The sequence below is a fragment of the Schistocerca serialis genome, chromosome 9, assembly GCF_023864345.2.
Source record: "Schistocerca serialis cubense isolate TAMUIC-IGC-003099 chromosome 9, iqSchSeri2.2, whole genome shotgun sequence".
Classification (NCBI taxonomy): domain Eukaryota; kingdom Metazoa; phylum Arthropoda; class Insecta; order Orthoptera; family Acrididae; genus Schistocerca; species Schistocerca serialis.
In genome coordinates, this window is record NC_064646.1 from 352,201,834 (window position 1) to 352,226,832 (window position 24,999).

Below are 24,999 nucleotides of genomic sequence, written 5' to 3' on the forward strand. Positions count from 1 at the left end.
AGCATTATGCCGCATAAGTTCTTATAAGTTATTGAGAAAGTGTAGGAGAGACGCAAACTGATCTACTGAAGATGTGTGCTTGGGACCAGAACATTCTTCGTGTTAAAAAACTGAAGAAATATGAAAGGCATTCAGTAGGGAACTGGGAATGGGAGATCTTGTGGAAGTGGGGGAGGGGTATAAAAGGAAGAGCTGAAGTGATAAGTGATATGGTGGAGAGCTAGCAGTCTGGAAGAGGACAGAGTGACAAGCTTAATGTATAGAGTTGATGTGCTCTGGGAGAGGGCAAGCCAATGGTCTGAGAATATGATGTATTTAAGATATAGCATGATAGCAAGCTAGATAGCTAGACAAATAAGGACCTTTTGAGCTGCAGAGATTACAGGATGATCAGCTACAAAGGCGACATGCCTACGAGCGCCTTGGATTATTCCCTGTTGATTGTACTCTACAGCGATGATAAACTTCAGCAATGAGCTCTAGTAGCACTGGAAGCTGCTGTTAAAATTATTCTTTAATATGCGACTGGTTTCATTCAAAGACCATTTTCCAGCACACTTGGTTCAACAGCAAGAGTTACATTGGCATACAACGATGTTAGAAATGACACACAGTGTCAAAAAATGGATTTGAAACTGTTTGGGAAGTGAACATGCTAACATTTTTATTTTATTCCTTACACATTTTCTAGTCGACTTTTTGATATTATGCTGTGTCCCTTTTCGACTTTATTGTTTCCCAGGGTAGCTCCTGGTATAAACTCAAGTCTTTGACGAAAAAATGAAGTACGGGACAGGGAATAGGGAAATGATGTAATCTCTAGGTGCTGAGTTACTTATGATGCCACATACAATTGACCTGCAGAGAGGATATGCTCATGTGATACAGCTGCTGAAAAGGTTGTCGAGAAACAGGAGTTCCTGACAGTCTCCTTGTAGCTTGTGGATTAGTTTGGGCTGCAGTCTGAGATGACGTTGTTATACAGAAGGAACTTGCCACTGATCAATCGTAGAGGTTTGCTGACAGTTCCCAGGCACTAAGCAGGTGGTGTAGGTACAGGACTTTCTGTCAGGCTGCATGTATTGGGTTACTCATAAGGACGTAATTTGTTGTCAGGCTGCATGTATTGCACATACGAGCTATGGAGGGAATGTGTCTGTAGGCTGAAATCGCTTTTGGCTGGTGAAGAAGCACAAAACTAATCTATGGTTTGGAAGTGCTATTGGACTTTATGGGCTAATCTGATGATATAGGGACAGTATTTTCTGTTACTCTGCTTGCATCCGATAGATGCGCCAGGGAGGAAATATGCCAACAGGTTCGCTACATAAGGTACATGCCACTGATCAGTGGAGGGATATGCTGATCAACTCTGGTTGGTGGCCTAGGGACTGAATTTGGTGTCAGGTTGCATTACTGGTTAGATCAGGTGATAAACGAATGTGCCAACAGGCTGAAATGGTGTTGAGCTGGAGGAGAGGCACACCAGAAAGCTGGTCCACGTGGCTGTCAAAATGGTTCAAATGGCTCTGAGCACTGTGGGACTTAACTTCTAAGGTCATCAGTCCCCTAGAACTTAGAACTAATTAAACCTAACTAACCTAAGGACGTCACACACATCGATGCCCGAGGCATGATTCGAACCTGCGACCATAGAGATCACACAAGTCAGTTACAAGACCCTTCTTGCACCATATTGTGTCACCTGTCCCACACTGTGCACTTTTCACCACAGGCTAGTGCTGTACACCAAGCTGTTTGGGCTGATGGGACTGACGTGGGTGATGGAGATCGTGTCGTGGGCTGTGGGCGGACCTGCTTACTACTGGTACCTGACGGACCTGGTGAACCTACTGCGGGCTGTCTTCCTGTTCTACCTGTTTTGCTGCAAGCGCAGCGTGCTTCGGCTGCTCAGGTCGCGACTGCCCTCCTGGTGCCCGTGCTCACTGCCGCCATCAGAGGGTCATGGAGGTTCTGGATCAGGTGCGTACTCTACCATTTTAAGGCCTTCTTTGGCACTCTGTCTCTGCTGCCACAGCACAAATGTCTAGGCTGTCCTTGTGGACTTGCTTTCTTTCCAAACTACTTCCATTTGAAGGACAGTATAACCTGACTAGCACCTAAGTTGCCCAGTGACTTTTGTCAACGAATGCCAAGTAGCTGGCTGGTACCATGGCTATTCTAATCACTGGTATATTGGAGGTACCTGGCACAAATTACACTCTGCCTCCATCATTCCTGAATTCAGTGTTTATAAATGACTGCATTCAAATTTCCCTGTAGTATATGATAGGTGGAACATTAGAACAGTTTAAGAACCATGTGGTGTGCTCTGCTAATAGTTTTATATTGTACAGCTCTTTCCGCTTACAGTGTGACGTCTGTCTCACAGTTCTCTGATCAGTTATTTTCCTCGAATAAATAGAACGAATGACTTTGGTTGATGGGCGGATGTGCTACAGTATGAGATGTATAATCCACTTTATGCATTACACTTTTATTCTGTCTCTCATCCTGTGCTGACGGTAGTTCAACCTTCTTGATAAATCATACTAGGAGGGTTGTCTAGGAAGTAAGTTCCCATAGGTCGCAAAATGGAAACCACTGGGAAAATCCGGTATAGCTTTGCACAGGTGTGTTGGCCAGTGTCTCTAGTATGCCCGTCGATCGTGTCGCGACGCTCTTTTCAGTTTTGAATGAACAGTGAACACGGAAAAATGCGTAGGGAATAGTGTCTCCCGCCAAGTATGAGCGCCTGGTTAGAGATTTCGCCTGTGTCATGCAGCCCACATAACACAACTGTCGAGCAGTTCCTTCTCCATGACAATTCTCGGCCGCATACTGCAGGGGCAGTGAAGACGCTCCTGCAGCGTTTCAGATGAGAAGTGTTTGATCACCCATAATACAGTCCGTAATTGGCTCCCCCTGAGTCTCATATCTCCTCACAAGAACCGCTGGCTATGAAGGCAAAATTTTTCCACAGACAACGAGCTGCAGACCGGTGCAGATAACTGGCCGAAAGTACAGGCGGCTGCTTTCTGTGACGAGGGTATTGGAAAGTTGATACAACACTACGACAAAACTCGAAGTTGGAGCGGCGACTATGTAGAGAAGTACGTGGAAGGTGTACCTAACCGTTGCAGATAAAACGTTTCTGATTTTCACTGTGGTTTCCATTTCGCGACTGATCGGAACTTACTTTCTGGACAACCCTCGTATTTCTTACAGATTACACAGAACTCAGTGTTAACATGGAAATGAAATACTGATCACGTCTCTCCGCCTGGGGTTGGAAATACTAACTTTAGTATCCGGCAGTGATTCAGATTCCACCCCCAGTGCAAGTGTCAACGTGAAGGAAGGTTATAAACAGCCAACTGCAACTTTCTCTTGCGGAAGATGCCTCTGCAGGTGCAGGCAGGTAACATGGGACAGTCCACTGACGTGAGAGTGCCTATAAATTCCTCGGCCCTGCACTTATCCAGCACTTCTCAGTATTCTCTGAAGCCCTCCATATGTGTCTTTGACAGTAGAGTGATTAACCTTCTTTGTGCTTACGTATTCCATTTCGGATGGCTCCATGAGCTCTCTGCATGTGCTTAATATGAGTTTCACAACTTTCTGGACTTGGATTCTGGGTAGCAGTTCACTTTGTGAAATCCACCATCGTTGGACACAAGAACAGCCTGTTTGTTCCATCGGTTTGTGCATCACTGTGTGAGTGTGAGTGATCATAAACATTGTTATACCTATGCGGAGTAGGATATAAAACTAACGTTATATGCCCAGCAATTTGAAGTTGCTCATCTTTATTACTAGGTGCAGCCAACACATACATTTTTGTTGACAGATAACTGAACTACAGCGCCATTTCGTCTGCATCAGAGAGAGACATTACTTGGCTGACAGCAAGGTCAGTATCATTACTGAACCTTTTCATTTATCTTTGGACATCTTCACACTCATTTGTGGATAATTGGGTCACAGTGTGATCATTGATTGTTATTGTATATCTCTATTGGATATTATTTTTGTATCATCGTGACAGAGTTTTATTGACATTCAGAGTTAAACTGAGTCTTTTGTGTCCTTCGTAAACTGCTTTCAACATAATTACATCGTTCACTGCGATCAGCCCAGGCACTCTGTGACCCAAGCGACTTCATTACGTCATCCAACAGTTGACATGTAATCCTTTCATTCGAAGACCCATATCAGCTTCTTGTTCTACTGCACTCGGTACATTACTTCAGTTAGGGTGGTCAGCTTTGCCCTGACAGGCTACAGAGCCCTACCCCAACGAATCGAGCTGTGTCCACTTGCACAAAGAATACTCTTGATCCAACCACCGGACTGGGTGCTACTTTGTGACGGCATTCCTCACTCAGTAACTTTCTGGCTCCAATGGACGTTCTTAGACCTCTACAGGAAAATCTCTCTATCACAGTTAAAAGTAAGAGGGTCAAGTCATACACGTTCTGACACTTTTTTCTACGAAACGAAACAGTTTATTGCCGCTTTAAACCCAGTCAAGTCCAGTCACTAGACCAAAATTCCTTTCCAACTTGCTACACATACCACTGTCATCATCATATCGCGGAAAGGCTGTCAACAGAATAGCGCTCTCGCTGCCTAATCAAAATTCTTGTCTTGCAGTTGCTCCTTCCATATTCTTTCTCCCTGAGGGAGACTGTAACAGCAACTTCTCGCTACCTCGTTTTGGCAGTAACTACGTTGGACCCTTTCGATCAAACTTTCCCGTTTGGAGTAAAAAAATTCGAAATGCTATCATCTTCTCTACTTGTCCCGCAAGATGGCAAACGTCGCTTCTGAAGTCTTAATAATCCTTGGTAACCCCTCAGGATCCACAAATGTCAAGCAGCTTTGGAAAATTGTTTCAGGATTCATCCATTTGTCAGTCAGCACTGCTGTTGTGTGTTATTCGTTACTGAGACGAAAAGCAGTCACTCTGATTGGTGCTGTCCTCTCTCTCGAGTTAAAATTTCGTGTGTATAGTGCTACCCCCTAGCCATGATTCCAGACGGAAGCTTTGAAAAGTTTCAATTGATTCCATGGATAACATGTTACACACATAATGTCAACCAAGGGCTTCTACAGGAGTCCTTTTTGTACAGGAACCCTTAATCAAAACAAATGGCAGGTTGTAGCACTAGCAGTGGGAGGTATATAAAGCAAGTGGGATGGACACTGTAAATCCAGACCTATGCCCTTCCTGTCAACTATGTCCGTCTGATTGCCTCCTTCCTCTCCTGCCGCCCCTCCTATGTTACCATCCATAATGGCGATTCCCGCACCTTCTACCCCTCCGCGGGTGTGCCCCAGGGCTCTGTCCTCTCCTTTTCCCTTCTCCTCTGCGTCCTGTACGCGGCAGATATGCCCAACCCCCCCCCCCCTCCAGTACACCTCCTGCAGTATGCTGATGACACCGCCTTCCTTCCTCTCGCTCCTACCCTTCAACGGTCCCAACGCCTTCTCCAGAATCACCTTGACCTTTTTGCCGCATGGTGTAACCAGTGGCTCCTTCCAAGACCCAGGTGAGTATCATAGGTCGTACCACTCGCTCCTTCCAGCTCCTTGATTTCTCCCTTACAATCTGCATGCATCCTGCCCACCTCTCCCCCACCCTCACCTACCTTGGCCTCACCATTGACCGTCACTTCACCTGGATCCCTCATCTCCGATCTATCCAATCCAAAGCCCACAACCACCTCTGACTCCTCAAACTCTTCTCTGACCGGACGTGGGGGTTGAACCCCTCTACCATCCTCCACACCTACAAATCCGTAATCTCATCCTCCGTTATGCCAGTCCCACTTGGATATCCGCCCCCCCCCCCCCAAATTGTATAAGTCCCTCTGGATCCTTGAGCACCATGCACTCCGCCTTGCCTTCTGTATACTCCTCCCATCCCCCACGCAGATCCTCTACGACCTGATTCCTTTCCACCATCTGCTCCTTTTCCTCGAACATATCTGCATCCTCTACACCTCCCGCTGCCTTGATCCCCCTCATCCCCTGATTGCTCCTCTCCTCTCCTACCCCCGCCCTCTGCCATGCCTTCACTGTTGTGTCCCCCCTACCCTGCACCTCTACACCCATCATCTCCTTTCCCAAGGTGGCTTCCATTGACTCCCCCTCCTGGATGATGTCCTCTCTCCCTCCAGTTATCCCTCCTATCAACTCTGATCCTCACCTCCCCCTCCCTTCCTCTGTCCTTTTCCCAGGCTCCCTCTCCCACCCCTTCCATCCTGTTTTTTCCCCACCTACCCTCTCTCTGCCTCCCTTCTCTCCCCCGAGTCCTTTTTGCTCTCAACTCCACTGCCTTTCCCACTCCTTCTCGTCTCTGGCCAGCCCCCCTCCCCTTTTCTATGTTCCCTCCCTCCATTGGCTCCCCGCTTTTTTCCTTTCCTTTCCTCCCCCCCCTTTCCCCCTTCATCTGTCTGGGTCCGCGGCTCCCCCATCTGCCGCTGTGTCACCTGTATAGTGCTGTTTTAAGTGAGTGTTCAGTGTTGTGCGTCCCCTGTTAGTGTTGCGAAAAGCCACCATACTGTCAGTAGTTGTGTTTTTTTATCTCATGCGAGCAGAAACCGGCCCCCCCCCCTCTGGGAGGGGGGGGGGGTGAATCGAAATCCAATAAAGAAAAAATAGAAAAAAGACGCTATAAACAGTGCAGTTGTTGTAGTGCCGAAACTGGGCTATTTACCTGAGGTGCAAAAGGGTTTGGTCATTGGCTTTTAGGCCACAGGTGGAAGCGTTTCCGAAACACCTAACTTCGTGTGCCACCATTGTTAAACTATACCATGCATGGCAAAATGGTGCTATCCCAAACCAGCGCAGAGGCAGCTGTGGTGCACCACAGACGTGCAATTGTTGAGCAACTGAGCGCCTGGATGATCCAAACGTCAGCGTCTCCTCAGCGATCGATCAGCGAACTTTGCTGCGTAATGGGCCTCTGCAGCATGTGCCAGGTTCATACACCCGTGCTGGCTGCTGTTTATTAGCGACGCAGGTTGGTTTTGCATCCCGGTACCGCAATTGTACATCAACTGCGCGGCGACAGATGACCTCTTTAGCGAATCAAACGCTTCCACTGTTGTCCCGAAGCCAATGATCATGCCTTTTTGGACATCAGATAAATCTGCCCCTACCGCCTGATGACAACAGCTGTTTTCCACATCCCCCAGCTCCCCCCCCCCCTTCCCCCTCGCCCGACCCACTTCATATACTCTCCACTGCCAATGGTGCCACTGCTGTCTCTGTGTGGTTATTGCACGTTGACGTTGAAAATAGGTGGTGGTCATGTATTTCCACCTCTAAAAATATCTCATCATTCTGAAGGTACCTTGAATGCAAGGGTTTCTTCATCCAAGGAAATACGAAGAGGCCACAGGAACCCACGTGAAAATAACAGAAAGGCGGACATCGGGAGGGAGAGCATGAGCCAATATTTGATAGCCCAAAGAAGCAGCATGTGTGGCCGTCTTGTGCAGAATAAGCAGAGGCGTTATCGTGGAGCGAAGGCACCCCCTTCGGCAGATTTGTGTGACACTTCGTCTTGACAGCATCCCGGAACCTTGTCCAGCGATGTCGATGGTATGATCTTATTAAGGTTTGTCCCTTATGAACCTAATCTGTTATGCCACACAATGGCAGTCCCAAAAAATATTGGGTATCACTTTGCTCGATAATGGTTCGGTCGTCACGTTTTTCAACAATGGCGAATACACGTTTCTAGTATACCCTTTCGTCCGTCGTCTCATGGTTGCAGCTATACACCTTTCACTCGTCTGTGGTAATTAGGCAGGTAAAGAACTGTGTGATGTACAAAATGTCGCAAAAAATGTTGAAAATTAAGGCATGACTGATTTTCTATTCTTCCACTATCGGGTCAATTTGATATGCTGGTCTTCGAACACTAGTTCCTCTTGAAATTCCTGATTATACACTGCAAAGTAGTTTGAGACTTCTTCTTCGTCGTTCATAATTGTTTAGCCACAATAGAAGCATCTGTGGCATCTAAGAGCTGTCATATGATGGTACACTGTTGGTATATGCTTTAACCACCTAAGCACGGACTGTTGCAACGTTGTCTCGTCCCAGATGTAAAAACCTAGTTACGGCACGATTCTCCACTCCATTAATGTACTGCGCCATTTTGTCTTGGCTCCTCTTGCGACGTGTTATAGTGGTGATTTAAATGTTCCAGCACTGCAGACCTGTACCTGCACTTAAAAAATAATAATTTGCGAAATTGATTCACAATTTGGACTCACATTAGCTGCATTATGTATGAAGATGTTACCTATTGATGACACATGAAAATTTATGCCTAACCGGGAGTCGAGCCTGGAATTCCTGCTTGTCACGAGTGGTCGCCTTAGCCACTTCAGCTGTCAAAGCACCTTCTAATGCCGATCCGAATTTCCACACGTCATACTGTCTACAACCCCATCGCGCCACAGGGTTTCAAGGAGACAAACGTATTCACCATTAGTATTACGATCGTAATTTTGTCCGCTGAGGCTTGTAATACTTGTTTTTATCAATGTCTGAAGAAATAGACATTGGAGAAAAGGTTGCAGCTGTTCTAAATTTATGATATTCATTCGCAAATGCGGAATATTTCTGACATTAGCTGCACTTGATATGAAGATATTACCTATTGGTGTAAGAATCTCATCAGTAAATATTACAAGTCCTGACTGGCAAAATTGCGCTCGAAATACTAGTGTTTAAAACCTTTGTCTCACTTAAATCTTATGGCGGGAATTCAAGTAAAGTTGCGAGCAGTGGTGTCATAGACTGTATGACATACGGTAGTTTGGGTCAGTGCTGCGAGCGTGTTCAGATAGCGGAAGTGGTTAAGGCGACCTTTCGTGACAAGTGGGAAATCTGGATTCGAATCTTGGTCCGGCACAAATTTTCATGTGCCACTAACAGGTAATATCTTCGTACGTAATGCAACTACTGTCAGAACATCAATTTAGTACTGCTGCAAGACCATCATCAATGACTGTTGCTTCAGACATTGTTAAAAAAATAATTATGTAGCTTTAATTTTTTATTTGATAATTAAAAAAATGTATGACTATGCTCTCATACAGGTTTTGCAGCCACATAGTTGTTGCAGTTTCACTAATTCGGCATCTGTACCAGTGCGAAAAGAACAAAATAAAAAAGGTCGTCTGGAGGTGAGGATGTCATTCTGACAGTAACGGCTAAATCTACCTAATATGATTGCCTATCTAATGATGTTATTACTGAACATGACCCTAATTTGTGTTTGCCATTTGGTTACTTATGATAAATTTTGTGTGCATCTAGCATGAAATGTGGCTATTAGGATTGCTCTACATGTATAAACTCGGAACTCTGCTAACTGTTTCAGTATATCGTCCAGGATTGTGCTCTAGCTAAGATGCTGGACTTATATTTTGGAGAAGGGGCACTAATGCCCTCTTTCCATCATGATTTACATTTACAGAAGCTTCCTTAACACATTTAATGCTTCATTTCACGCTTCTTTTTAGAACACTAAAAATTTTGTTATTGAAATCGTTCAAGGATGTCAGCTAAAATGTTGAAAAATAATACATTCTTAACTTTGAAAGAAATATATATATTTTTTATATTTTACATTTATGAAAACCTCTGTGAAACTTATGCAAAACTGTGTGAAATTTGCAGCATTAATAAACATATGTTAAGTATAAAAACATAGTTTTAAACACTAAATGAAGAACAGCTATGATAGAATCAATGACTTAATCGAAAGCGGGTGAATGGCATCTGTTTGTAGATGCTATGCAAACCTAGACATCAGTTTTTGTCTTTATGGAACTTAAGTTTACTTTGCACTTCGCACATATGACAGAGGCACAGTAACATCTTTCCAAACATGGCGAGCAGCGGTAGGAGGAGAGAAAGAGCTAATAATGCATATGCCTATAAATTTGTGAATGTCATGAACATACACTGAAGGGCCAAAGAAACTGGTACACCTGCGTAAAATCGTGTAGGGCCTCCACGAGCACGTAGAAGTGCCGCAACACGACGTGGCGTGGACTCGACTAACTGCCCAAGTAGTGCTGGAGGGAACTGATACCATGAATCCTGCAGATCTGTCCACAAATCCGTAAGAGTACGAGGGGGCTGGAGATCTCTTCTGAACAGCACATTGCAAGGCATCCCAGATATGCTCAATAATGCGCATGTCTGGGGAATCTGGTGACCACTGGACGCGTTTAAACCAAGAAGAGTGTTTCTTGAGCCACTCTGTAGCAATTCTGGACGTGTGGGGTGTCGCATTGACCTGCTGGAATTGTCCAAGTTCTTCGGAATGTATAATGGACATGAATGGATGGATGCTTACGTACATGTCACCTGTCAGAGGCGAATCTAGAAATATCAAGGGGTGTCATATTACTCCAACTGCACACGCCCCACACCGTTTCAGGCCCTCCACCAGCATGAACAGTCCCCTGCTGCCATACAGGGTCCATGGATTCATGAGGTTGTCTCCATACCTGCACAGATCCATCCACTCAATACAATTTGAAACGGTCTCGTCCGACCAGGCAACATGTTTGCAATCATCAACAGTCCAATGTCAGTGTTGACGGACCCAGGCGGGGCGTAAAGCTTTGTGTCGTGCAGTCATCAAGGGTACACGAGTGGGTCTTCGGCTCCGAAAGCCTTATCGATGATGTTTCGTTGAATGGTTCGCACACTGTCACTTATTGATGGCGCAGCATTGAAATCTGCAGCAATTTGCTCTTCTGTCTTCGTTGGCCCCGTTGTTGCAGGGTCTTTTTCCGGCCGCAGCGATGTTGGAGATTTGATGTTTTACCGGATTCCTGACATTCACGGTACACTTGTGAAATGGGCGTTTGGGAAAATCCGCACTTCATCGCTACCTCGGAGATGATGTTTCCCGTCGCTCTTGCACCGACTGTAACACCACGTTCAGATTCACTTAACTCTTGAAGGCATTGTAGCAGCAGTAGCCGATCTAACAACTGCGCCAGACGCTTGTTGTCCAATACAGGCGTCGCCGACCGCAGCGCCGCATTCTGCCTGTTTACATATCTCTTTATTTGAATACGCATCCCTGTACCAGTTTCTTTGGCGCGTCAGTGTAGTAAAAAGATGTTTTGTTTTTATTTTTCTGTGTGTTGTAAGGAGAAGTTTCATGTACAATTTTTTCCACCAATTCGTCAGTGAAAAAACATTCAAAAAAGTGGTACAATATAGACAACTCTAACATTGATTGGGAAAGCGCGATATTTCCTTTCAAACCAAAAAGAGCATTTACAAATCAAGCACTTTGGTTTTCTCCAAATGATACGATTTTCAGCATCTTAGGGTATTTTTCAGAAGCTTGTATTTGCGGTACATCAGCAACAACTTGATTATTATCACCCTCCAAAAAATTATTCCTCTAGTAGTCTGCAGATTCTAGATCATTTACAATTACAGTAAGATCTCCATCCGAATCATCAAAATCTAAAGAATCTTCACTGTCAGACGGACATTCTAGGGCCATGTATTCTTGATAAGTAACCACTTTCGTCGTTCATTTTTGAAATACCAGAATGACTCCATTATAACACTCAAACTAGCATTGGAATCTAGACGAATAAAGTAAACACTAATTTGTTATCGTTCAAGTGTACTGTACATATGCAAACAATATTGATTCCTGTAGTACTCGCATACTTATGAGCAGAAGTAGAAGATGAACTGAACAGTACACTCTCCAAAGGTTAAAGAAGCACTATACATTTTTTTCATTCTTGTGTGTAACTACTAACAATCACCATAAGAGAGCAATATGTGCCACACTGACATTGCTGTACAGACCAACACGCCGGCCGTTGTGGCCGAGCGGTTCTAGGCGCTTCAGTCCGGAACAGCGGTGCTGCTAAGGTCGCAGGTTCGAATCCTGCCTCGGGCATGGATGTGTGTGATGTCCTTAGGCTTAAGTAGTTGAAAGTTTAGGGGACTGATGACCTCAGATGTTAAGTCCCTTAGTGTTTAGAGCCATAGACCAACAGACACTGTCGCGTCATGAGCTCACTCTCAATAGCGCATTCTAGTGGCAGATTCTTTTCTGTTACCCCCAAAAAGCAACATTGCCCGTAAGCAAGGCAGTTTGCAGTGTTAAATGTCAAGGACATCGATGAAAAGAGAGTTGAACCTAGGCTCTGCACATCTGCAAAGCAGCGCCTTGAAGCGTTGAAAGGAACTTTGGCGCAGTCCGTCAGAAAAAGAGGCTACAAAGCCAAGATCGAGTCCCGTATCTCTGCCCTAGGCCAGTGCTACATTCGAAACTGGAAACTGGTTGAGATTGACTTACGATCACTTACATGTGGAATGCCTGATGGGTTTGAATTAGAATAGCATTATTGATACGTGAGTGTAATCTCTTTTTCCTGTCGGTTAGATTCTTTTTACCACCACTGTTCAAAGGCTACTGTCAAACGAGGCCTCTTTTTTGCTCCCCATACTTTTGACTGGTGGTCACATTACTGTGACACGACAGTGTACCGGGTGATCAAAAAGTCAGTATAAATTTGAAAGCTGAATAAATCACGGAAAAATGTAGATAGAGAGGTACAAATTGACACACATGCTTGGAATGAGATGGGGCTTTATTAGAACCAAAAAATACAAACGTTCAAAAAATGTCCGACAGATGGCGCTTCATCTGATAAGAATAGCAATAATTAGCATAACAAAGTAAGACAAAGCAAATATGATGTTCTTTACAGTAAATGCTCAATATGTCCACCATCATTCCTCAACAATCGCTGTAGTCGAGGAATAATGTTGTGAACAGCACTGTAAAGCATGTCCGGAGTTATGGTGAGGCATTGGCGTCGGATGTTGTCCTTCAGCATCCCTGGAGATGTCGGTCGATCACGATACACTTGCCACTTCAGGTAACCCCAAAGCCAATAATCGCACGGACTGAGGTCTGGGGACCTGGGAGGCCAAGCATGACGAAAATGACGGCTGAGCACACGATCATCACCAAACAACGCGCGCAAGAGATCTTTCACGCGTCTAGCAATATGGGGTGGAGCGCCATCCCGCATAAATATCGTACATTCCACCAAGTGTTTATCAGCCAGGCAGGGGATGATGCGGTTCTGTAATATATCGGTGTACCCGTCACGGTAGCAGTTTTGCTGTCCAGCGCCATCTGTCGGATATTTTGTGAACTTTGTTTTTTTTTGTTCTAATAAAACCCCATTTCATTCCAAGCATGAGTGTCAATTTTTACCGCTCTATCTACATTATTCCGTTGTTTATTAAGTTTTCAAATTTATACTGACTTTTTGATCACCCTGTACACCCGTTGTCAAAATGGCCTTTTTTGCTGCGTTTGGTGATTTGTACGTTTTTGTGAGCTGATGCAACATTCTAGAAACTTCACGAAAATTTGTCTTCACTATCATTTCTGATCCTATACTGTGAGATATTTTTCTTAGTTGCTCGTGAGTCTTCCAAGTGGTATGGTATGGTCCTCGTCCTCGAAACTTTTCTTCCAGAATTGGATAAACGTTAGAAACGCACAGGTTTCATGATTCACTACTATACAGCGCGAACGCGTTGTGTTGCATCCGTTCTGCAAGCCTTTTTTTTCCTCTTTTTTTTCTACTCTGCAGTCCAGTTGGCACTGGCCACACTTGCGGGAAACGCGCAGCGTTTTTATGATCTCTCTGTAAACTGAGGAGCGAGCAGCTTTGCAGTAAGCGGTCTTCCAGGAAGAACGGTACTGCAGCCTGAATAAGAATCTGTTGCGTGTCTAGCACCGCAGTGCAGCAACCTATGATTTAAGTAAATTCTGCTCATGTCTCACGTACATTTAAGACTATCGACAAAACATTTATCACCACAAGACCGATAACTAAGGAGTACCCTGTGTAGTGATACCATGTGAATAGCTTTGTAGATTTTATTCACGGTACAAAGACATCAAAGACATGAAATGGATTTGTTGAAGAACACGAAATACACTGGCATTAAAAAGAGATGAAGACAACGTACTAGACGAAAACTCAACGACTTAGTGAAGGTCTCGAACTGTTTAAGCAAAGCAAAAGTTTTACAATACTTTCTTTAAATAAATTACCGTATAATTATACTGAAGAGCCAAAGCAACTGGTACACCTGCCTTATATCGTTTAGCCGCGCGGGGTAGCCGTGCGGTCTATGGCGTCTCCTCACGGTAAGCGCGGCTCCCCCCGTCGGAGGTTCCAGTCCTCCCTCGGGCTTGGGCGCGTGTGTTTTCCTTAGCGTAAGTTACTTTAAGTAAGATTTAAGTACTGCGTAAGACTAGGGACCGATGGCCTCAGCAATTTGATCCCACAGGCCTTACCAAAAATTTCCAATTTAATATCGTGTAGGACCCCCGCGAGCACGCTGCAGGGCCGCAACGCGACTTGGTATCGACTCGACTAATGTCTCAAGTAGTTCTGGAGGGAATTGACACCATGAATCCAGCAGGGCTGTCCATAAATCCGTAAGAGTACGACGGGGTGGATATCTCTTCTCAACAGCAGTTGCAAGGCATCCCAGATACTCTCAATAATTTTCATATCTGGGGAGTTTGGTGGCCAGCGGAATTGTTTCAACCCATAAAAGTGTTCCTGTAGCAATTCTGGACGTGTTGAGCGTCATGTTGTCCTGCTGGAATTGCCCGAGTCCGTCGGAATAGACAATGGTCAAGAATGGATGCAGGTGATCAGACAGATCAGGGTTCCCATATCACCCCAATTACACACGCCCCATCCTATTACAGAGCCTCCACCAGCTTGAACAGTCTCCTGCTGAAATGCAGGGTCCATGGATTTAAGAGGTTGTCTCCATACCCGTACACGTCCATCCGTTCGATACAATTTGAAACAAGACTCGTCCGACCAAGCAACATGTTTCCAATCACCAACAATCCAACATCGGTTCTGACGGGCCCAGGTGAAGCGTAAAGCTTTGTGTCGTGCAGTCATCAAAGGTACACAAGTGGGCCTTCGGCTCCGAAAGTCCATATCGATGATGTTTCGTTAAATGGTTCGCACGCTGACACTTGTTGATGGCCCAGCATTGAAATCTGCAGCAATTTGCGGAAGGGTTGCACTTCTGTTACGTTGAACGACTGTTCAGTCGTCGTTGGTCCCGTTCTTGGAGGATCTCTTTCCGGTCGCAGCGATGTCGGAGATTTGATGTTTTACCAAATTCCTGATATTCACGGTACACTCGTCAAAAGATCGTACGGAAAAAAACCCACTTCATCACTACCTCGGAGATGCTGTGTCCCATGGTTCGTGCGCCGAATATAACACTACGTTCAATCTCACTTAAATCTGGATGACGTGCCATTGTAGCAGCAGTAACCGGTCTAACAACTGCGCCGGACGCTTGTGGTCGTATATAGGCGTTGCCGGCCGCAGGGCCGTATTCTGCCTGCTTACATATCTCTGTTTTTGAATACGCATTTCTATACCAGTTTCTTTGGCGCTTCAGTGTATTATACGAGCCATTAATCTTACGTATACTGTTAAAATTTTACCTCTTCTGAGAGTGCAATATCTTGGTCCTGTTGACAGCCTATGTGTCTGGAACATTAATGTTTTCGATGGGTATAATACGTATCTGTGTCTGGTTTAAGTATGTTTCTCTTTCTGATATATTCAAGTCCGTATGTTTCTGCTTATGACGGGCACAAAGGAACAGAATAAGTGGTGATTAGCATGGGCGACCTGGCACACAACAGCACACAAATTTCCAAAAGAAAAATGTCTTTCAATGGAAATTCCGTGTGGCTAGAGCCTCCCGTCGGGTAGACCGCTCGCCCGGTGCAAGTCTTTCGAGTTGACGCCACGACGGCGACTTGCGTCTCGATGGGGATGGTTCAAATGGCTCTGAGCAGTATGGGACCTAACATCTGAGGTCATCAGTCCCCTAGAACTTAGAACTACTTAAACCTAACTAACCTAAGGACATCACAGACATCCATGCCCAAGGCGGGATTCGAACCTGCGGCCGTAGCGGTCGCGCGGTTCCAGACCGAAGAGCCTACAACCGCTCAGCCACTGCGACCGGCCGATGGGGATGAAATGATGATGATAAGGACAACACAACACCCAGTCCCTGAGCAGAGAAAATCTCCAACCCAGCCGGGAATCTAACCCGGGCCGTTAGGTATGACATTCTGTCGCGCTGACCACTCAGCTACCAGGGGCGGACATGTCTTTCAATGAAGGCTTTCATGAGCTGGTGAGTCTTCCGGTTCATATATTCGTGATTCTAACGTTTTGTCCAATTCTGGAATCGAAAAGTTTCATGGACGAGGACAGTACCACCTGGAAGACCCACGAGCATCTAAGAAAAATATCTCATAGAATCTAAATGATCAGAAATGTTATTGAAGACAAATTTTCGCGTGTATGCATTACAGTGAAGTTTCTAGAATGTTGCATCAGCTCACAAAGACGTGCAAATCACCAAACGTAGTAAAAAAAAAGTCGCTTTTGACCATGGGAAATACGCTGTCCAGTCACAGCAATGTGACCAGTAAAAAGCCTAAGTACTCACCTTTTCCAGCTCGGACTGCTGCGAGACGTGCGGGGAGAGAGTGAGGTTGTGGAAGGTACTTACAGGGATGTGGAGCCCTGCCGACTCTAGTGCCATGGTCAGCCACGCTAGATTTTTCGGTTGAGGATCCATGGTGCAAACAGCCCGATCGAGGTGTTCCCACAGATTCACGACTGCGTTTAAATCCAGGGACTGCGGTCGTTGGGTATGTATGTAAACTCATCCTGGTTCTCTTCAAAACATGATGTTCCATCGTGCCAAGCGAAAACAAACTGCATGTAGGGATGGACACGAACACCAAGGATAAATGCATAATGCGCCTTCCAGAATTACGAGATCACTCAGGGAACGCCACGAAAACATTCCCCAGACCATAACGCTTCCTCCTCTGGCCTGGACATTTCACGCCACACACGCCAACGGCCAACTGTCCGATGGAGCATGAAACGTGAGTCATCTGAAAAGGCCACCTGTCGCCAGCCAGTGGACGTCCAGCTGCAATATTGGCGTCGAAATTCTGAACGGTCGTTGAGGAGACACTGTTGGTAGCCTGCTGGCTCATCAGGGCGGTCAACTGCTCAACTACTGCATGTCTACTCGCTTGTACATGTCATTGTAGATGTTGTCCACCCCGCCATCTATGGATCATGGATACCACAGTTGACATGGCATCGGTTTTGGATAGCACAATTTTGCCATGTATGGTGTTCTTTAAAAATGGCGGCACACTGACAATTTACAAACTTAGTCGTTTCGGAAATGCTTTCACCTTTGGTCTGAAAGCCAATGATTGGACGTCAGATAAACAGCTCCATTTCTGCAAACCCTCTTTCAGCATAATTTCCGTTCAGTGCAAAGGCCTCATGCCACCTTACTGTCGGAGCCTGTATGCCCACGTAGTACCACTCTACTAATCGATATTAGAGTCAGCATCATGCTGCATGAATGACCTCCCCATCATCCACGTACTGCTTCCGGCGAAGTGCAGCCTTCATTGGGCCAAACAGATGCAATTCAGAAGGTACGAGATACGGGCTGTAGGGTGCATAGGGCAGAATAGTCCAATGAAGTTTGGTGGATGAGTGTGTCAGCACTATCAACGTCCGCCACCGGTAGCTGAGTGGTCAGCGTGATAGTATGTCAATCCTAAGGGGCCGGGTTCGATTCTCGGCTGAGTCGGAGATTTTCTCCGCTCAGGGACTCGGTGTTGTGTTGTCCTAATCATGATCATTTCATGCCCATCGACGCCCAAGTCGTCGATGTAGCGTCAAATCGAAAGACTTGCACCCGGCGAACGGTTTACTCACGGGAGGCCTTAGTCACATAACATTTTTAGCACTAGCAACATAGACGTCCAGGTGAGCAGCGAGTTGTTTGATTGTGATACATCTATCATCTTCAATGAGAGTGTCTGTATACTCCAACTATGCAGGAGTTGCAGGTCTGTGCGGCCAGCCGGCACATGGGAGATCGGACAGGGTTGCTCGACCTTGTTGCGATGATGACAGACGCATCCCCCAGCGACGCACTGTGCTTTTGCTCATTGCCAGGTCTCCGTAGACATTCTACAAACGACTATCAATATATTCTACTCTCTGGTTTTTTGCCAAAAGAAACTCAATGAGAGCTCTGTGCCTGGAACGCACCTCCATTACAGACGTTATTTTGAAGGCTACATATAGTGCTGCTACCTATCGGAAATTCATGAAATTACAGGTGGTGAAACGAGAATATTCCGCAATGTCCCACAATAAATTTTGAAATTTTTCAACCGAAATTGGCCGAGAAAAAAAAGTGTTGTATTACTGTTCATCGTATATCAGGGCGGCAGCACCATGGCCCGGACTCTGACAGACCAGAGGCTGCGGCGACTCAAACCGGCGAGACCAACACAGGACGGAGCCAGCGGCCTGGTCAGCATGCCGAGACATGCGCAGAACTATAATCAATGCGCGCAGACCGAACTGCTTCTCAATACTGCGGAAATCGACTGGAGCTAGTCACACGTATGGCATCCCTCCAAGAGGTGGTTATCTAGGCTCGCGCTCTAACCCCAAAAGCCAGTTCCAACACACCAAGCAGCCCCGGAAAGATTTCACTAGGACATCACTCACTACAAAGCGGACGCCTCTCCACTATGCACGCCAGCGACGGAGCGGACTTGGCCATTGTTAAGAGTGTCGTCCTGGTAGGCCTTGGTATAGTCTGCATCACTACTTTGTAACACGCCCGGGAGTACGAATGGGTGGGGGCACCTTGAACTGACTTCTCGTTTCGTGACCGTTGCTTTTCTTGACCGTGCGCCCTGTACACACCACGTACCTGGTAATCCCGCGGCGGTCATATTGTTCTGCTCCACAGCGGCTCTTGGCTTGCCTGAAATTATCTATCGAAAAAAATGCAAGCAGGTTTAGGGGAGCCACTCAACGTTTAAACACAACACTGCCCTATGTCTGGTATGGACATCCATATTCTGAGACGATATTGAAACCACAGGTTGCACTGTTTACACTCTAAATCGTAAATTTATATCCCAATTATCAATCTTGATGATTAACAGTCCAAAATATAATTCAGACGAGCGTACGCGTAACCGACACGACGCGGGTGATTGTTGATGATGCGGAAGCCGAATGATCGAGCGAAAGTTCTTACGCTCGTCACACATACAGATATCTGGTAATAGTCCTCCTTGTCACTAGTAATGATATAACACTGTTCGTAAAGCTAATTTTTCAGTTCTCAGTTCTCACTTGTACGAGCGTGCGCGTAACCGTCGCGGCGCGGCTGACTGTTGATGATGCGGAACGCGATGATCGAACGCACGTTCTCACGCTCGCTACAAATCACTGGCACTTGATTGCACTCTTTTGTGGTAAGTAGTATTACTGATTCACATTTGTTCATTCTTGGAGACCGAACACGGCGCGGATGATCGATGCTATGTGACACGCAACGAGAGGATACATAAATACGTTATTAACGCCACTGTTCATTTTCAATTACTTCTTGATGCACTTTCCTCTGAACCATTTCCATATGTCATCACTTTACTATAATAGCACTTGTAGCAACACTTCAACCTGAATACTAACAATGGTTCTACATGCAGAGCTACACACTACACAACATAACAGTTTAGTGTCCCGTGCTCGATTCTCTACAGACGCGGCTGCCAGCAAAGATACTCCAAAACCAAGCCAGCGATATGACTAGACGTTTACAACTTCTTCACCGCGTCGAAAGCGTCACACTTGTATGGGTGATTGAAGTAAGTGCAGTGACTTATTGTGTTCTGCATATACACTCCTGGAAATTGAAATAAGAACACCGTGAATTCATTGTCCCAGGAAGGGGAAACTTTATTGACACATTCCTGGGGTCAGATACATCACATGATCACACTGACAGAACCACAGGCACATAGACACAGGCAACAGAGCATGCACAATGTCGGCACTAGTACAGTGTATATCCACCTTTCGCAGCAATGCAGGCTGCTATTCTCCCATGGAGACGATCGTAGAGATGCTGGATGTAGTCCTGTGGAACGGCTTGCCATGCCATTTCCACCTGGCTCCTCAGTTGGACCAGCGTTCGTGCTGGACGTGCAGATCGCGTGAGACGACGCTTCATCCAGTCCCAAACATGCTCAATGGGGGACAGATCCGGAGATCTTGCTGGCCAGGGTAGTTGACTTACACCTTCTAGAGCACGTTGGGTGGCACGGGATACATGCGGACGTGCATTGTCCTGTTGGAACAGCAAGTTCCCTTGCCGGTCTAGGAATGGTAGAACGATGGGTTCGATGACGGTTTGGATGTACCGTGCACTATTCAGTGTCCCCTCGACGATCACCTGTGGTGTACGGCCAGTGTAGGAGATCGCTCCCCACACCATGATGCCGGGTGTTGGCCCTGTGTGCCTCGGTCGTATGCAGTCCTGATTGTGGCGCTCACCTGCACGGCGCCAAACACGCATACGACCATCATTGGCACCAAGGCAGAAGCGACTCTCATCGCTGAAGACGACACGTCTCCATTCGTCCCTCCATTCACGCCTGTCGCGACACCACTGGAGGCGGGCTGCACGATGTTGGGGCGTGAGCGGAAGACGGCCTAACGGTGTGCGGGACCGTAGCCCAGCTTCATGGAGACGGTTGCGAATGGTCCTCGCCGATACCCCAGGAGCAACAGTGTCCCTAATTTGCTGGGAAGTGGCGGTGCGGTCCCCTACGGCACTGCGTAGGATCCTACGGTCTTGGCGTGCATCCGTGCGTCGCTGCGGTCCGGTCCCAGGTCGACGGGCACGTGCACCTTCCGCCGACCACTGGCGACAACATCGATGTACTGTGGAGACCTCACGCCCCACGTGTTGAGCAATTCGGCGGTACGTCCACCCGGCCTCCCGCATGCCCACTATACGCCCTCGCTCAAAGTCCGTCAACTGCACATACGGTTCACGTCCACGCTGTCGCGGCATGCTACCAGTGTTAAAGACTGCGATGGAGCTCCGTATGCCACGGCAAACTGGCTGACACTGACGGCGGCGGTGCACAAATGCTGCGCAGCTAGCGCCATTCGACGGCCAACACCGCGGTTCCTGGTGTGTCCGCTGTGCCGTGCGTGTGATCATTGCTTGTACAGCCCTCTCGCAGTGTCCGGAGCAAGTATGGTGGGTCTGACACACCGGTGTCAATGTGTTCTTTTTTCCATTTCCAGGAGTGTACATCTACATCACTACTCTGCAATTCACACTTAAGTGCCTGGCAGAGGGTTCCCTGAACCGCCTTCAGCCTGCGATGGCTGTTCGTAAAGTAAGGTTTGATCAGTCACGAAATGGAAACCACTGTCACAAACAAAAATGTTTTATTTGCAACAGTTAGACACTCCTTCCAGCTACTTCTCTACGTAGTCTCTGCTCTGACTTAGACACTGGTCGTAGCAGTGTACCAACTCTCCAACGCCCTCGCCATAGGGTGTGCATAGACAGAAAGCGGGCTCCATGTGCAGAGGACACCGGCGTGAAGCGGCGTGCGTGACCCAGCGTGCAAAACATTCCCTTGTTATCTAATGAGGCGGGACACAATGACAGCCAGCTGGTGGCACCGACTGGTGCGGCATCGCACCTGTCGGCAAGCCCGAATAAATGAGACATTCTTTACCGGCTTTCGGTTCGCCGATTCGCGAATTTGCGACGTGCTGCACTCACTGAATCGAGGCGCAAGCTCTACAATCTTTCTCAAACGATATTGCAGAAACTAGTCGGAAAAAATTGACTTTCACCTCACATATAGCTTTATATGTCAACTTCATAGTGATGTGCCCAAAATTTCTATAATTGTCATACTTATTGCGATGTTCACATTTAAGTTCGATACTGTGCTAAACTCGAAAAGTCTGCAATGAAGAAAAGAGGTCGCTATGATTTTGCGTTTGATGCGTGTTACAGCATATGTTTCTGCGAATGAAAATTAGCTAAGATGTTGAATTTTTCTTTAGATTTGGCAGACTTTAGACTGTCTCCAGTCTCGAGAAAATGGAATTTATGCAACATGTTCACTTCCAGCCGCACGCACATGAGAATGAAATATTCATAATATGCCTCGTACTTCCTAGACCATACCATACGAGATTTTGGCAAGTGATAGCTCACAAAGAGGATAATATTTTGCTATATGGTTGGCACGCAAAACTTCCTTACTTACAACGGTACAGCAGAAGCTATGGCTTTTAATTATTTTCTCAATCCAATACTGTAATTTTTTAAGAGTTTTCGACAGTGAATTTCTTCTGTTATGCTACTGTAGCCGAAACAATCAGGTCTTAACCTCTCTGGTCACCAGCTGCTTGTTTAACATGACACTGTTTCATAATTACGTCGCAGTAGCTACTACAATGCGAGTTTGCCCAAATTATACTGTGTTTTAGCAAAAGCATTAATATTAAAACTGTCAACAAGAGAAATATACTTGTTACTCATAACTGATGACGCTTCTTCAGATGAGAAAAGGTTAACAATTCAGACAGAAGTAACTCGCCAATTCTATTGTGGTTTTGTCAGAATTCCATTACCCATCATATTTTAATAGTGAACAATTGCAATGGAAAGTTACCATAGGATTTTCTCCTTATTCTTCATCTGAGGAATACGAGAATAGCTCGCAGCAACTAGTGTACCACCTTTTTGTTCCTATCACCATTTAGAGTAGAGTGGTGATCTTCTTCGTCGTAATTGTCTTTTAATGTGTTGTAATGTGTTTTATCCTTAATGAGTATCTCAAGTTGTTCATAAAACAATGACTATCATGGTTGTGTAACCTTGTTATCTACAGATACTCAGGCACTAATTTTGTTGTTTCTAGTAGAACGATGCTGAATTTTTACTGTAGGGTAGAACTGAAGCAATAAGAACTTTCATAATTCTAGAACTGTGAACAAACTGACGATTTGTAGAATCTTGACAAATTTTCGTCAAAGTCAATATGATGAAGTAAAAGATATTTGACGTAAGAAGATTCACTCTCTTACACCGTACAGAGATAGGACCTGAGAGATGATACACTATTTGGTGTGCTTTTTCGTATGTCAATAATACTTGAAGTGTAGAAAGAAAATTCTTTGGTGAGTTTCAGCCCCAGCTCTTCATTATTAAAGATACACTTCGATACATGATTCCCCTGAAGTTGCAACAGAATTGGCGATTTATTTACATCTGAGTTGTTGAACTTTTTTTCTTCATAGAAGTGTCATCAGTGATGTATTTTGAGCAATGCAGCGATTTATCTAACTGCCATGCTGAATTTTGTTTTTGCCAAAACACAGTAAAAATTGCACAAACTCACCTTTCAATAACTTTTGTGACAGAATCTTGAAACAGAATGTCTCACTAAACAAGCAATAGGCGACCAGAGAGAACCTCATTGCGTAGGTTCGCTGCAACAAAGTGAAGCAACTTCACTTGTATTTTCACACTAGCAAATTATCTTTTCGCTAGCTGTCAATGACTTTTCAAAAATTACAGTACTGGGTTGAAAAAAAATTGTAGCTTCAGCTAAATCAACATAGATTTAAAAGTTCCGTGTGTGAACAATACTCTCCTCGTTGTTTGATGTCATTTGCCAAACTCTCGTTTGGTATCTCGAACGGCTTTGGAGATGTGAGGTATGTTATAAATATTTCACTGTCGCGGATGCGGTCGGAAGTAAAGGTGCTATATATATTTCCTCCAGATTGGAGACAGATAAAAACCTCCTCCCAAATCTAAAGAAAAATTTGATATCTTATCTAAATTTCGTCACAGTAACATATGCACCAAAAGCAAAATCATAGCAAAATATATTTTTCATCGGAAACTTTTTCGAATGTTGCGCAGCTTCTTACTTAAATACAAACACCACAATAAGTATGACGAATAGCGAGATGCTGCGCACTTCATCATAAAGCTGACATATAAAGCTATACATAACGTAAAAATCAAATTTTTTTGATGAATAGTTGCTGTAAAGTAGTGTGAGAAAAACTATGGAGTTAACGGAGCGCGCGTGACGTTATACTCATAATCGCACTGCTGCCCCTTGACTGGCAGGCTAACCGGCGTTCTCCGTGTGCAGCGATGGGCGCGTATAGTTGCACTGGACATCACCACGAATCGACATGCAGACTACTGGCTTTCTCTATGTTCTCACACGTAGAAGGCAGTGCCCCAAGCTTTCCACCAGCTCTCTAAGCTGGCATACAGCTTGTCGAATGTGCCAAACTGTTGTCTTCATAGAGAGCAGTTCATGTGAGCAGTAATAAAACTCAGGGGGAGCCAATTACAGGCCGTGCTGCGGGTGATCAAGCACTTCACACCATAAACGCTGCAGGAGCACCTTCATTGCTCCTGACGAGTGAGGCCGAAAATTGCCATGAGAAAGAAAACGCATGACAGTTATGTTATGTGGGCTGCATGTCATCAGGCGAAATCTCTCACTAATTCCTCATACGTCGCGGTAGACGCTATTTATCTAGGAATCTTCACGGGTTCACTGTGTACTCCAAACTGAAAAGAACGAAGTGACGCAATCGACAGGGGTACTAGAGACACTGCCCAACACATCTGTGTAAAGCTTTATCGGATTTTCACTGTGGTTTCCATTTCACGGCTGATCGGAGCCTACTTTCCAAATAGCCCTCGTACTTCTCTACTGCTCCACTCTCGAACAGCACGTGGGAAAAATGAACACACACATATTGCTATACAAGCTCTGATTTCTTTTATTTATTACAATTATCAATTCTCGCTATGGGGGTTGGCGGCAGTAAAATATTTTCACACTCAGAGGAGAATGTTGGTGATTGAAATTTCGTGTTACCTCACCGCAACTCAGAACGCCTT

At 45.6% G+C, this 24,999-nt stretch overlaps 1 protein-coding gene across 2 annotated transcripts in view; it reads left to right on the plus strand.

The window, feature by feature from the left end:
- Nucleotides 1–24,999, plus strand: part of LOC126418977 (probable G-protein coupled receptor Mth-like 1) — a 382,615-nt gene that overhangs the window by 349,704 nt on the left and 7,912 nt on the right. For both annotated transcript variants that reach the window (XM_050086023.1, XM_050086024.1), the window contains exon 9: nucleotides 1,736–1,983. In XM_050086023.1, the coding sequence (XP_049941980.1) occupies nucleotides 1,736–1,983 (248 nt within the window). The remainder of the gene's footprint in view (nucleotides 1–1,735; nucleotides 1,984–24,999) is intronic.